Source organism: Notechis scutatus, chromosome 4, assembly GCF_049901735.1.
Source record: "Notechis scutatus isolate UNSWTSFEM ecotype Mainland chromosome 4, rNotScu1.2, whole genome shotgun sequence".
NCBI classification, from domain to species: Eukaryota; Metazoa; Chordata; class Lepidosauria; order Squamata; family Elapidae; genus Notechis; species Notechis scutatus.
In genome coordinates, this window is record NC_142012.1 from 49,164,214 (window position 1) to 49,178,628 (window position 14,415).

General features: G+C 38.9%; 1 protein-coding gene across 4 annotated transcripts in view; it reads right to left on the bottom strand.

The window, feature by feature from the left end:
- Positions 1 to 1,244: 1,244 nt before the first annotated feature.
- LAP3 (leucine aminopeptidase 3) overlaps positions 1,245 to 14,415 on the bottom strand; it is a 36,092-nt gene continuing 22,921 nt past the window's right edge. For all 4 annotated transcript variants that reach the window (XM_026678834.2, XM_026678836.2, XM_087963360.1 and 1 more), the window contains exons 11-13: positions 9,117 to 9,196; positions 7,474 to 7,583; positions 1,245 to 1,759 (exon numbers count right to left, since the gene is read on the bottom strand). In XM_026678834.2, coding sequence (XP_026534619.1) covers positions 1,564 to 1,759; positions 7,474 to 7,583; positions 9,117 to 9,196 — 386 coding nt within the window. In that variant the 3' untranslated portion in view covers positions 1,245 to 1,563. The remainder of the gene's footprint in view (positions 1,760 to 7,473; positions 7,584 to 9,116; positions 9,197 to 14,415) is intronic.

Sequence of the window (14,415 nt, forward strand, 5' to 3'; positions counted from 1 at the left end):
AGCCCTGTAGGAAGTATAATGCCACAAGCCCCTTCCCGCACTGCACACACTCTCCTTCTAGGAAGTGTAGAAAGTTGGCACCGACCCTTCTAGAGGAATTAAATATTCTGGGAAATATTAAAAAGGCAGAATATTATAATTCCCTGGATGAGAAAAGGAGAAACATGTTTTTAAAGGCAAAGAGCAGCTCCCTGCTCCCAGTGATATTTGGTGCACATTGGGGAGACTGGAACAGCCTGTCTACAAGACAATTAGACCTTGAGCTCCAGGGTGATGGGATTAAGACATGACCCTTCAGGACATAATAGGATTATCTATCAGCAGAGCTCACCACATGGCACAACCAAGCTTTATTGCATCACCCAGCAAGGTTCAACCAAACTTATATCACACCACTTGAGCTACAGACCCCCTACATAGCCCCTTGGGAGTCTGACAACCAATAGAATACATTTCTTGCACAGGAACAGGAAGCTCAAGGGCAAGGGCCAAGAGAGGGTATCTATACCCAGTGGTGCAATTCAACCGATGTAATAACCGGTTCAGTGAGTGTGCGCTTTGCATGCATGCACACCAAACAGGTGCTTTGCGTGCATACTCCACATTTTAAAAAGCCCATTTTCAACTCAATTACTTTACCTTCTGCTGCGTTCCTGGTGAGTAAAACTGCTGATGCACGGCAATCTGCTCTGCCGCGCGAATCAGCTGTGCTAAAAAACCCAGGAAATAAAGCACAGGAAAGAGTAGGGATGGGTGGGCAGGACCAAATGCTCACTGGAATTACTGGTTCATCCAAACCGGTAGAATTCCACCCCTGCAGATACCTCTCTCTCCTCCATGTGGTCAGCAGCCCAGGACCTAAAACCCATGTGGTCCTGTTCACCATTAAACCATCTTTCCAATCAGCCTCCATGTTTCCAGTGTCTTTCTTCTCACTTGGAACTGAACCCAGATGGATATTTCTTGCAACAGAATGATGGGCTGCCAAGTCCTTCCAGCACCCACTAGAAGCAGAGTTTGCACATAAAGCACATTTTCCATCAATGCTCCATTGTAGGACTAGACATATCCTTAGGGGCATCCTCTATAAAATTCAAATTTCACCAGCTGGCATGCAGAAATGAGGGCCTTATTCATGCTGGCACAAGGCTCCACCTCTTTCTTAATATTCTGCTTAACCATTTATGAAACAAATCCTTTTGGAAGCATATTCTGCAAAAGACAAAAACCTCAACAGCCAGAACTGTCAGAAGATATATTTATTGTATGTCATAGCTGTGTATCTATTATTCAATCCATATTATAAATCATGTTGGTTTAGACTGATTGCTCTTTGGATACCAAATACAGGACAAACTCCTGGAATGAAGATTATAAAAAGTGTGATTTAGTAGAACTCTATGGAATGAATTTATAGTCCATCGCTTTGGATCATTTCAAAGTAGCCTCCCAAAACTGAAGTCAAAGTTGAATGGCCCTTTGGAATCTTATCCATACACTGGCTGATCCCAGATTCAAATTAACTGTTTCTAAAGCCAGTGGTGATTCTCACAAATCTGCTTTCTAGAAGATTTGCTTGTCTAAGGCCAGTCGAGTAATAAACTCAACCAGGGTACGTGTTGGCCTTCCTGCCATGCCTTTTCGCAGATATGGAACTTCATCTTTATTTTCCATTACACCAGCAATATCTAAATGAGCCCAGTGAGGAGCAGTCACAAATTCTTTCAGGAATGCAGCAGCTGTGCACGCACCACCAGACCTAATAGGACAAAAGATAAAGTTTTATTTGTAAGATTTTTTTTTGGTATTCTTAATTTACATAGGGGAAAAGCTATCTATAAAGCTGGCTATCACCATGCCAAACATCAGAATCAGAATAGAGATGGAAGGGACCTTGGAGGTCTTTTAGTCCAGGCCCCTGTTCAAGCAGGAGATCCTATACCATTTCAGAAAAATAACTGTCTAGTGCAGGGTGTCCAACCTTAGCATTTAGACTTGTGGACTTCAACTCCCAGAGTTCCTCAGCCAGCTTTGCTGGCTGAGGAACTCTGGGAGTTGAAGTCCACAAGTCTTAAAATTGCCAAGGTTGGACACCCCTGGTCTAGTGTTTCTTATAAACCTCCAGTGATGAAGCACTCACAATGTCTGAAGGCAAGTTGTTCCACTGTTAAGAAATGTCTCCTCAATTCCAGGTTGCTTCTCTTGATTAGTTTCCATCCACTTTCTTGTCCTGCCCTCTGGTACTTTGGAAAATAAATTGACCCCCTCCTCTTTATGGTAGCCTCTCAAATACTGGAATACTACTATCTAGTCCTTCTTTTCTTTAGACTAGCCAAACCCAAATCCTGCAACCCTTCTTCACATGTTTTAGTTCCAGGCCTTTAATCGTCTTAGTTGCTCTTCTTTGCACTTTTTCCAAAGTCTCAACATCTTTTTTCTAATGTGCTGACCAAAACTGAAAGCAATATTTCAGGTGTGGTCTTACTAAGGCTTTATACTTCAAGTGATTTTGATTCTATGCCTTTATTTATATAACCAAGGATTGTATTAGCTTTTTTGGCTGCTGCTGCACACTGCTGACTCACGTTTAAGTGATCGTCCACTAAGACTCTAAGGTCCCTCTCACAATTACTGTTTTTGAGCCAGTTTCACCTAATCCAGGGGGCAAAACGCCCGGGGCCACCCCCGGGCGCCAGCCCACCCTGAAAAAAAAAGCCAGGCCCAACCGCGCCGAAAAACGCTGGGTGGAGGGGGCCCCAGCGCAAACGCGGAGCGACAGGAGGGGCAGGCCGCTGGGAGCGAACACCGCCCCCGAGGGCCCCACGATCCCCCTTTTTCCGGGCCGGCTAAACTGCAAGGCAGCGCAGGCTGGAGCCCGAGGAGCGGGGCCACCGGGGGGGGGCGCGAGCCACCAAGCAGGCGCTGGGGAGCCTGCCCTGCCTTGGGCCCGCCCCGGCTGCGGCCGCTCGGGCGGCTAAGCCGCCCAGCCCCGCACCCCAGCACTTCGGCGCTTTAAACCAGGGCGCCAGGCAGATATTCCTGAAAAGGGGCGAAGAGACCCCGCCGCCCAGGAGGCCCGGTGCCAAAAGTTGCTGGGAAGTTGCTCGGTTTCCGGGCTTCCAGGCTTAAACTTTGCTCGGGCGGCACTCCCAGCACCCGAGCAACTTCCCAGCAATCTGGCTTCTTTTAATCGGTGGTCGCTCGCGCTTCTGGCGCCGAGCCGCGCGGCGAAGGAAGCCCGGCGTGCGGGCGTGCAGGCTGCTTGGAGGAGGTTCCGGGCTTCCCTCTGCCAGGTGCAAGCGCCCCGAGTTAAAAGGAAGCTGAAAGTTGCTGGGAAGTTGCTCGGGTTTCTGGGGCTTCCAGGGCTTTACAAAGGCAAAGTTTGCAGACTGGAGCGTCTTCCCGCCGAGGAGCGGGAAGGGTTCCACCCGGTGGGCGGGCGGGCTGCTTAAACTTTGCTCGGGCGCACTTTAAAAGCCTGCTCCCAGCACCCGAGCAACTTCCCAGCAACTTTTAACTCGCGGGCGCTCGCGCCGCCCTAAGCCGCACAGCAGCCCACTCCAAGCAGCCCGCCCGCCCACCGGGCGGAACCCTTCCCGCTCCTCGGCGGGAAGACGCTCCCGCCTGCAAACTTTGCCTTTGCAAAGCCCTGAAGCCCCGGGAAACCCGAGCAACTTCCCAGCAACTTTCGGCTTCCTTTTAACTCGCGGGCGCTCGTGCCTGGCCCCAAGCCACGCGGCGAAGGGGAAGCCCGGCGGGCGGGCGGACTGCTTGAGGAGGCTCCGGGCTTCCCCTCCGCCAGGCATGAGTGCCTGCGAGTTAAAAGGAAGCCAAAGTTGCTGGGAAGTTGCTTGGGCTCGGGCTTCAGGCTTAAACTTTGCAAAGGCAAAGTTTGCAGGCTGGAGCGTCTTTCCGCCGAGGAGCAGGAAGGGTTCGCCTGGCGGGCGGGCGGGCTGCTTAAACTTTGCTCGGGCGGCACTTTAAAAGCCTGCTCCCAGCACCCGAGCAACTTCCCAGCAACTTTCGGCTTCCCTTTAACTCGCGGGCGCCGCGCCTGGCCCCGAGCTGTGCGGCAGAGGGAAGCCGGCGGGCGGGCGAGCTGCTTGGAGGAGGCGACCCAGCGGTGCTCCGGCAGCAGCAACAGGCAGTTTCGCCCGGCTCCACTCAGGTGTCTGGGTGGGGCTGTGAGGAGTTGCTACCGCCGGCGCAGCTCCGTGCGGCTCCAGTCCCGCGTTTGCCTTGGGAAGGAAAAGGCAAAACCAGGAGCCGCTGAGCCTGAGCCTCCGGTGCCGCTGCTCCCGCAAAGCACCGCCGCGGCTCTTCCTTTTGCCTTTCCCTTCCCGAGGCAACGCGGGACTGGAGCCGGCGCCGGCGGTAGCAACTCCTGACTCAGGGGGCCTCCGAGGGGAGGAAGGAGGAGAAGGGGGAAGGGTGGGGGGCGATTCCCCAAAATCTTGTGCTGACCCGGCCCGTCTGTCAAATTTTAAAAGTCAATGCGGCCCCCGAGCCAAAAAGTTTGCCCACCCCTGACCTAATCTGTACTTATACCTTTGGTTTTTCCTGCCCACGTGTAAAACTTCGCTTTTCTTCACATTAAATTTCATTTTGTTGGGTAGGGCCCATTGTTCAAGTCTGTCAAGATCTTTTTGGATCCTGAGTTTGTTTTCTGGAGTGTTGGCTATTCCTGCCAGCTTACTGTCCTCAGCAAATTTGATGTGTTCCCCTTCTATTTCCTAATGTAGGTCATTTATGAAGATATTGAAGAGTACTGAGCCTTAGACAGAACCTTGTGGTACTCTATTTCTTACTTCCCTCCATGTGGGGTAGTATCATTCAGGATTACTCATTGAGTACGGTTTGTCAGCCAGTTACAAATCCATTTGGTGGTGATGCTTTCCCACATTTTTCTAGCTTACTAAAGGAAATTAATAACCTATTCTTTTATAAAAGTATCTATTGTATTATTAAGCTATGATGTTCTTGTTGTTGTATATTAACCCCACAGTATATTCAGTTAAATAGTACGTGATGACTTGCTACAATCTTCTTGGAAAACAGGAACATCCACCCAAGGCAAGGCCACAAGTAAATAAGATAGGAACATCCACCCAAGGTGAAGCTACAAGTAAACAAGATATCTGTTGTCTTGAAGAAATTGTCAAGCTTAGCTTATAGTTTGACTTAGAGATAATGAGGGGAGTGGAGAGGGCTTCTTAGGCATGGCGTGCATTGTGTAGAGGGTATAAAATGTATTGGTTAAATATTGGATTTTGCGCTTTATGATCTCAATCGTGAAGGCCTGCCTTTGCAAACGCATTTTTAATAATCTTTCTTTGTTCAGAGTTGTCTGTCAAATTAGTGAGCATAAAATAAGATTTGGAACATTTTTAAATCTTACATTACCAAGAAGTAGGCTGTGGTATACTTGTCAAATTCCTTGCTAAAGTCTAAATATATTATGTCCACAGCATTTCACTGGTCTACTAATTTAGTCACTTTATCAAATAATGAAATAAGATTGGTTTGGCTTGGTATGATCCATTTTTAACAAATTTGTCCTGGCTACTGGTTATAAAATTTGTTTTTAGAGGTCACAGATGGTTCCCCCACCCCCAAGTATCTTCTCAGGTATTGGTGTTAGGGTGATAGGTTTGTTGTTAGGCTGATAGGATAGTTTCCTGGGTCGATTCCCCCCCCCTTTTTTTTTTTGAAGGTAGAAACCAATCAGTTCTTTTCCAGTCTTCTGATAGTTCCCCAGTGCTCCAATTTTTTTTAAAGATATGGTACAATGGTTCTGAGATAACATCTACCAGCTCCTTCAGAAGTCTGGGATGTAATCCGTCAGGTCCTGGTGATTTATATTCATCAAGGTATTCTCTTACAGTTTGTATCCTTCTATCAGTACACTCTTGTCATGAGTTTCATCCCACCAAGTTTCAGTAATGACAACTATATCATATCTGCCTTCATGTACTAATACTGCAAGTTCACCATGTTTGTTCCCTAAACTTTGAGCGTTGGTATGTAAGCATTTGAGTCCTTTAGTGGTCTTGGGTATGTAGGAGATAATCCTACTCTGTAACTGGGATTTCCATCCTTTCCATCACTCTCTACTTCATTATGTTTTTCTTTTCTTTTCTTCTCTTTACTCCATTCCTGTGATTAGTTATCTAGTAGTGTTTCCTTAGAATTAGGCTCTATAGGTCTGAAGATTGCCCCCCACCTCCAATTTTAGTTTAAAGTCCTATGAACAAGATGAGCCAGTCATTTTCTGAACATATTGTTTCCAGTTCTTGTGAGATGCAGTCCATCCCTTGGCAGTAGCCCTTCATCTAGGTAATGTAGACCATGCTCTAGAAGCCCAAATTCTGTTGACGACACCAGTTTTTAAGCCAGTGGTTCATTTCTAAAATCCTTTGCTCCCTCATTGGATGTTGGCTTTTTGTTAGAAGTATAGATGAAAATACCAATTGTGCTCCTAATTCTTTAACTTTCTTCCCTAGCTGTTCGTAATATCTTGTTATTGTTTTCATATTCATTGTTGTGTCATTGGTCCCCACATGTAGGAGAAGAAAGGGGTGGTAATCCATGGAATTGATTTTTTTAGTAAGGTACTCAGTTATACCTTTGATTTTTGCTCCAGGGAGACTATCTACCTCCCTAGATTGACTGCCTGGTCTGCAGACTATAGTTTCTGTTCCCTTAAGAATTGAATCTCCTATCATCAACATTCGCCTTTTTTTCCTAAGGAAGTCTGCAATACATTTTTTCCTGTCACAGGAATGCTGGATTGTGCCTCTTTTTAAAGAAACTATTGATGAATGATCTTTTGTGAGTGTCTGTATATTTTCTTCCAGAGGGAAGCTATGAAAGTGAAAACTGGACATGATACTACACCAAATCTTGATTCATATAACCAGAAATCAGAATCTAAGCTATGATTTCAACTTGGTACAAACAAAAGCCAACATAAATGTGCAGTGTTTAATCTGATACTAGCACTGCTCTCTACTTGACTTTGGCACATTTTCCTGGTCTCATGTAGAGTCACACTTACTTAGAAAAATAAGAGTTATAGAGGGAGTATCATAGTTGCGCTACTATTTCTTTATAATTTTGTTCTTCAACAAAATTCTCCATTGGTTGTATTCAGAAAAACAACAATCAATTTCTGCATCACAACAAAAAGCTGAAGCAAATTAATGAAGAATTTTCTCTTTGAGTGAACAAGAGTGTCTGTTGGCCTCAGCAAAGTGGAAGGTCCAATTATGCTTCCTCTGCCTAGTCATACCCTCATGAACTTGGCCATAGATGATTGCTCTATTGAATCCTTGCCCAAATAAACAACATCTGGAGTATTTTCAGGTATTTCCTTTAACTCCTATTTGCCCAAGTTCTCTGTAGTCACTGGGAAAAATTAATATGAACATAATAGCATAGCAGCAGCATTTCATTTCAGCTTAGCTATGTTACCTGTATTTTCCAATGTTATTGATATCTGCTAGTTGGCAGTCTGTCATTTGCTTTGTGTAATGTTCAAAGAGAGGCATTCTCCAAACTCGATCCCCCGTCAGAATGCTAGCCTGTCAGTGTAGAGAAAATAATCTATTCAGGTATCAAATTTCCACACAATTCTCTACTGTCTTTAGTTTGCTTTTAATGATTGAGCCCAATAGTTAAGACTTAAACTGAAGCAGAGAGTATGAAATACAGATATTAGGTTCTAAGCTTCATCTTCTACTAAAATCCCCTTTGTTTTTTTAATACTGCTTCAGAATAATAAAACAGAACTGATCTCAGGAAATGGCATGGAGGGTGGGACTTTCAATTTTCTTCTTAATGACGTTCACAACCAACCTGCCTTTTTCATTGCAATCTGAGATTTGGGCAATATTATTACCAAACTATTTATGCATCAAGATCCCTACAAGTTCAGTCCTGCCAGTGTATCTATGAAGGTATCATTTATTAAATATATATATGATATATATATATATATATATATATATATATATATATATATATATATATATATATATATATATATATATATATATATATATATATATATATATATATATATATATATATATATATATATATATGATATATATGATATATATATATATGATATATATGATATATATGATATATATATATATATATATATGATATATATGATATATATATATATGATATATATATATATATATATATATATATATATATATATATACATATACATACATACATACATATATATATAATACTTGTGCATCATTTTATAGTTGCTGAAACTGAATGCATTTATCCTTCCAATGCTCATTTCTTCTGTTTGAAACATTAACTTGACATTCTTTAATCTTTGCTTTATCCACCTAAATCATTTGTTCTCATTGCAAACAAAGCCACTTCTCATATCTGCTTTCAGATCATGTTTGACATCCATGCCTGATCAAAGGGCATGACCCTTGAAACATTCAGTTAGCTAAAGGACTTGGTTGCCTATTTCATCTGCCACCTACAGAAATGTATCTTGTACCTATATATCTTGGCTACATGCTGCATTGGCAAGACCAGTCTGACAATATTTTAGAAATTTGTAACACAAATTGTTGAAATAATTTGAAGCATCAAATATACTGTTTTCCATTTTTCTGTTAACTAATATTAATAAATCCAAACTTAGTTCTCTTCTGTTTTCTATCTGATAAATATTAGAGACAGGATAAAATATCCTCTGTTGCATTGCTGTGTTGTTTGTCTCTAGGTGGCTTACTTTAGGTAGCAGTATAGGCAGAAACCTCTAGGAATGTTGAAAAGAACGTGAGGAAATTATCACCAGTTCACAAAAGTGTTATCAACTCCATAGCCAAGATTTTGTGTTTAGCTTTTGTAGCCAATAGTCATAACTTGGGTTCTCAATAAAAAGGGTTAAATCTTTGCTTAAAAACCCTCTAAATCAGGGGTGTCAAACTGGATGCATCCTACCTTGGTTCCGCAAAAGCAAAAAACATCACGATACATTGCGATACATCACACAATGTGATTGAATTTGACACCCTTGCTCTAAATCAAAACCTATCTTGAAATCAATTATTAGAAGCATCACTTACCTCATACAGGTGATGCCACAGCTTCTGTGAATTTGTAAAAACCCCAGTAGCTGCTGATCCTAATGCTATATCCATGGCACCTATAAAGTATTATAAAATACAGGTTATCCAGCCAGTTTTCAATGTTGACTAGTATTAATTGCTCATCAGCTAGCAATTTATATTCACATTTCTAAAAATACCTTTTTTTCTTTTATTTGCAAGATTATAATATATAGATTTTTTTAAAAAAATTCAATATGTTTGTTCTATTTTCTAAGAAGTTGGACCATTTTCTTGCACACCAACATTACTATCAGGTGCATAGGAGATATTGTTTTACAGTTCCACCCCACTTGTTGGAAGTGTCCTATGAAAAGTTTATTTGATCCATCCAACTCTTTTTAGTGTCTATTGCCAAGCAAAGATAATTTTATTCAGATAGTTTTGGATTTACTTTTGATGTTTCAACCTTTTTATTATCTGCAGTATCAGCACCTGTTTTTGTTTTGCTTTGCTTTTAATTGCTTCAGTTGCTCACAGTGAGCTGCTTAAGTGCACAACCTTGATGAAAAGCTGAATCTGTATTTAAAATAATCCTCTCCCAGTAGTCAGAATAGTGCTATGGTCAACATTATTTTAAACATCAAAGCTTATACTTTTCCATTTGAATATGTAGCCTATTCTTCTGGGGAGGGGGGAAGAGGGAGGACCCCCTAGTAAAAAAGAAAAAAAATCCATTATGTTTTAAGACAATACAAGTCCTCTCCATACAATTTGGAAGGTCTGCAAGACATCACGTTATTAAAATATTCTGCACATGAAGGGGCACTTTTCATAGTATTCCTAATATTCTGGGAAAATTGATGGCGGAACTGATAGCAGAAACCCTGGAAAGAAATACCCAAGAGGTTATAAGAGAGATAGACGAGGCCTACAGGGTCCAGACTAATTATGCCAAAAGACATCGTTACCCAGAGAAGTGCACGTCAGATTTGCCTGGAAGAACATCAGGACATAATATATAAAATAACAAGGGAGGAACCTATAGGACAAAGAAATTATCACTCTCAAACAAATACCAAGACGAGTTAGAGAACAACGTAAAGATTATCGTCACCTGGCTGTACAATTAAGCAAATGAAACATTCTGTTTCATTCAGCATTCCAGAAGGTATGCTGGTCTCATGTCAAGGAAAAAAAATAAAAATAGATAACCTGGATAAAGCTCAAGAACTCTACAACCAATTGACAGGAAAGGAATAAAATGACAACAGTAGAGAGAAGCTAGAGGAAGGAACCCAGGAAGAAGGCCAGGTAGAATCAGAGATAGAAGACCAGGAAGATAAGACAAAAGAAACGCAAGAATCCCAAAAGGAAGAAGGCATTAGAACCAGATCCCAAACGAATAGCAAAAAAAACCTAACAGGAACTAGATGTAGATAGACTAATAAAAATATGGAAAAAGAACTAAAACTATTATCAATAAATGTAAATGGATTAAATGCTGTAGTTTAGAGAAAACAAATACTATCAAAACTGGTTAAACAAAATATAGATATTGTGTGCCTCCAAGAGGTACATATCAATAATCAAGACAAAAAGTATTCAGAATTTAATAAATTGGGGAAACTCCATACTGCATTGGCTGGGGGGAAAAGGGGGTGGTGGTCATATATATCAGAGAAGAGATAGAAGCAAAGCAAATTTACGCAGACATTAAGGGAAGAATATTAATACTAGAGATAAAAATAGGACAAAAACAGATACTACTAGTAAATATATATGCACCTAACAAAAACCAAAAAGAATTCTCAAAAAATTTCATGAAAAAATTGTTGAGACAGGTCAGAAAAATATATGCATAGTCGGAGACTATAATGGAATAGTAGAGACTATAAAAGACTACGTCTGTGATAATAAATTTTTTTTAAAAAAGAATATACTGCCACAAGCATTTTTTATATGACAGAGGAATTGAACCTAATAGATGTATGGAAAACATTAAACCCCATGGAACAAAAATTTACATACTACTCAAATCCACATAAATCTTATTCAAGAATTGATATGGTATGGACAACTATTGACTTAGGTAAAGAAATAGAGAAAATTCAAATTCTCCCAAACACCTGGGCTGACCACAACCCCATTAAAGTAAGTTGGAGAGGCCAGAAAAAGAAAAGAAAAAGATGGACACTGAACCCCCAGATATTATTAGAAAAAGAATTTATTTAAAAAATTTCAAATGAATTGACAATATTTTTTGATATAAATAAAAAACAACAAACATGTTTGAAACCCTATGGAACATGATGAAAGCATATACCAGAGGGGTAACAATATCTTACATTGCAAAAAGAAACAAGGAGAAACAGGGGCAACAAAATACATTACAATTAGAGATTTAGAAAAAATAATGCAAAAAAACTCAGGGAGTAATCAAATTAAAGAACAAATGAATTTGGCCAAACACAAATTAAACCTTATTAGAACAGGAAGATATTGTAAGGGATCTTAAATTTATGAAACAAAATTATTTTGAAAATGCAAATAAGCTGGGGAGATGGCTGGCCTACAAATTGAAAAAAGAAAAAAGAATAATACACCAGCTTCATGATGAATTAGGACTACTACAAAATAATGAAGAAGAGAAAAAAAAGATTGCCCTAAAATATTTTAAAGATCTCTATAGACAAAAAATAATAGAAACAGACAAAATAGATCACTATTTAAAAACAGATAGAATGTCACCAATTGAGGAAGAAAAAAGGAATATATTAAATCGATAAATTGCATTAACAGAATTAAAGGAAGCAATCCAAAAACAGAAGGCAAATAAGACCTCGGGCCAGACAGTTTACCAGGAGAATTATATCAAAAATTAGGAGAATCATTGGAACTAGTATTACTGCAAGTATGTAATGAGGCTTTGTTAAATGCAAAAATACTGGAATCGTGGAGGGAATCATATATTACCTTGATACCGAAAGAAGGTATTGATGTTAATCAAATCAAAAATTATAGACCAATATCGCTCTTGAATGCCGACTACAAAATTTTTATGAGTATTATTGCAGGAAGGACAAAAAGGATTTTAAACGAAATAATACATAGTGATCAGAATGGATTTCTACCGCAAAGACAAATAAGAGACAACATTAGAATAGTAATAAACATATTAGAATATTATGAAATGCAATCAGGAAGACAAATGGCCCTTGTCTTTCTGGATGCATAAAAAGCATTCAATAATTTAAATTGGGAATTTATGGTACATCAAAGTAAGGAAATGAAGTTTGGAGACAGATTTGAAAAATTAATATAAAAGTTTATTCTTCCCAAAAGGCCAATATAATAATAAATGGAGATATAACGAAGGCATTTAGAATAACAAAACGAGTCCAACAGGGATGCCCATTGTCACCTCTGCTCTTTATTTTGACACTAGAGACACTATTAATAAAAATTAGGAATAATTCAGAAATACAGGGAACAAAAATTTAAAAAGAATGATAAGATTTTGACAGGTACTGATGAAAAGGTGATTAAAAAATTGTATGGATATTTATTAGAAATTAAATTAGAAGAAGAACAAGTTAAAGAAACTATGATTGCTTGGGGGAAGAATTTTGGATATGGGATTTAGAGAAATGGCAAAAATTGTGGTCACAAAATTATAAAATGACAATGTCAACAGCATATAAAGAAAATTTGTATAAGATTTCCCCCCGACAAGAATAGCAAGAATGTCCAAGAATAAATCCGAAAAATGTTGGAAATGTCATCAGACACCTGGCTCATATTACCATATGTGGTGGACTTGCGCGGATGCTAAAAAATATTGGACTAAAATCCACATATGGTTGGAAAAAAAACATATAGACTTGAAACCAGAGATATTTTTATTGGGAATTTTACCTGAAATATATAGTAAAGACTTGAAATATCTGATTGTAAATGTATTGACAGCGGCTAGGATTGTATTTGCCAAAAACTGGAAAAATGAGAAAACACCATCACAGGGGGAAATCATTAAGAAAATATTGGAATGTGCTGAAATGAGTAGATTGACATTTGAAATTAGAGAACAAGAGGATAAACAATTTTATAAAATCTGGGATCTATTCTATCAATGGTTAGACAATAAAATACAGTAATGAAATATGTAGACTCTTAGAAAATAATAAATATATAAAGATGTATTTCTTTCTTATTATATCTTCAAAATGATTTTAGGATAGATTTGGGATGATAATATGAACTGTTATAAAACAAACTAAGTAAATTATGATTATCTTGTAAAACATGAATGAATAAAAGTATAGTCAAATGATTGATTAATAATGATACTAAGGTATTTAATTTTTGATTGAAAATACGAGATTATATGCAATGTAGTTGTAATTGAAGACTATGAAATGGAAGCACAAAACAATTTGTAAACCAACCGGCACACTGTATGTATACATATGGAAGATGGCTTGATGTTTTTATGTTTTGTTTGTTTGTTTTTAAAAACCAATAAAAACTTAAATTAAAAAAAAATTAAAAGGAAGAGTATAAACTACAAGCATTCGCGGATGATTTGGTTTTTTTTATTGAGGAGCCACTAGAATCAGGCCCAATTTTGATAGAGGAATTAGAAAAATATAGAGAGATTTCAGGATTTAAAATCAAAGACAAACCCAAAATGCTAGTGAAAAACATAACAATTAGAAATAAAAAGGAGCTAGAAAATGTAATGGGACTACAAATCACAAAAAAAAATTAAATATTTAGGAATATGGTTAACAGCAAGGTGCTCCACAATAAAAGACAATTACACCAAATTATTCAATCAAATTAAAAAAGATTTGGAAAAATGGGGGACTCTACAATTATCGTTATTAGGAAGAATAGCAACTATAAAAATGAATGTCCTGCCAAAGATTTTATATTTATTTCAAAAGAACTCCAACAAAATTAGATAAGAATTTTTTTAGAGAACTTAATAGAATGATCACAAAATTTGTTTGGGCAGGCAAAAAAGCCCGAATAAAGTTAAAAGATTTACAGGATAGTAAGAGCAGAGGTGGCCTTGGGCTTCCAGGTTGGGAACTATACCATAAGGCAGCAATACTTGTATGGATATGAGAATATTAACCATAGAAGAGCATGACATACAAAGAGGATGGCACGCCTTCCTGTGGGACAAAGAAAACAAACCATATTTATACTTTTATAGACATAAAATAAGAAATGTGCTGATACAATCATGGAAACAAATAAAGAATAAATATTATTTGAAAATTCCAAGCTGGGTATCTCCCTTGGAAGC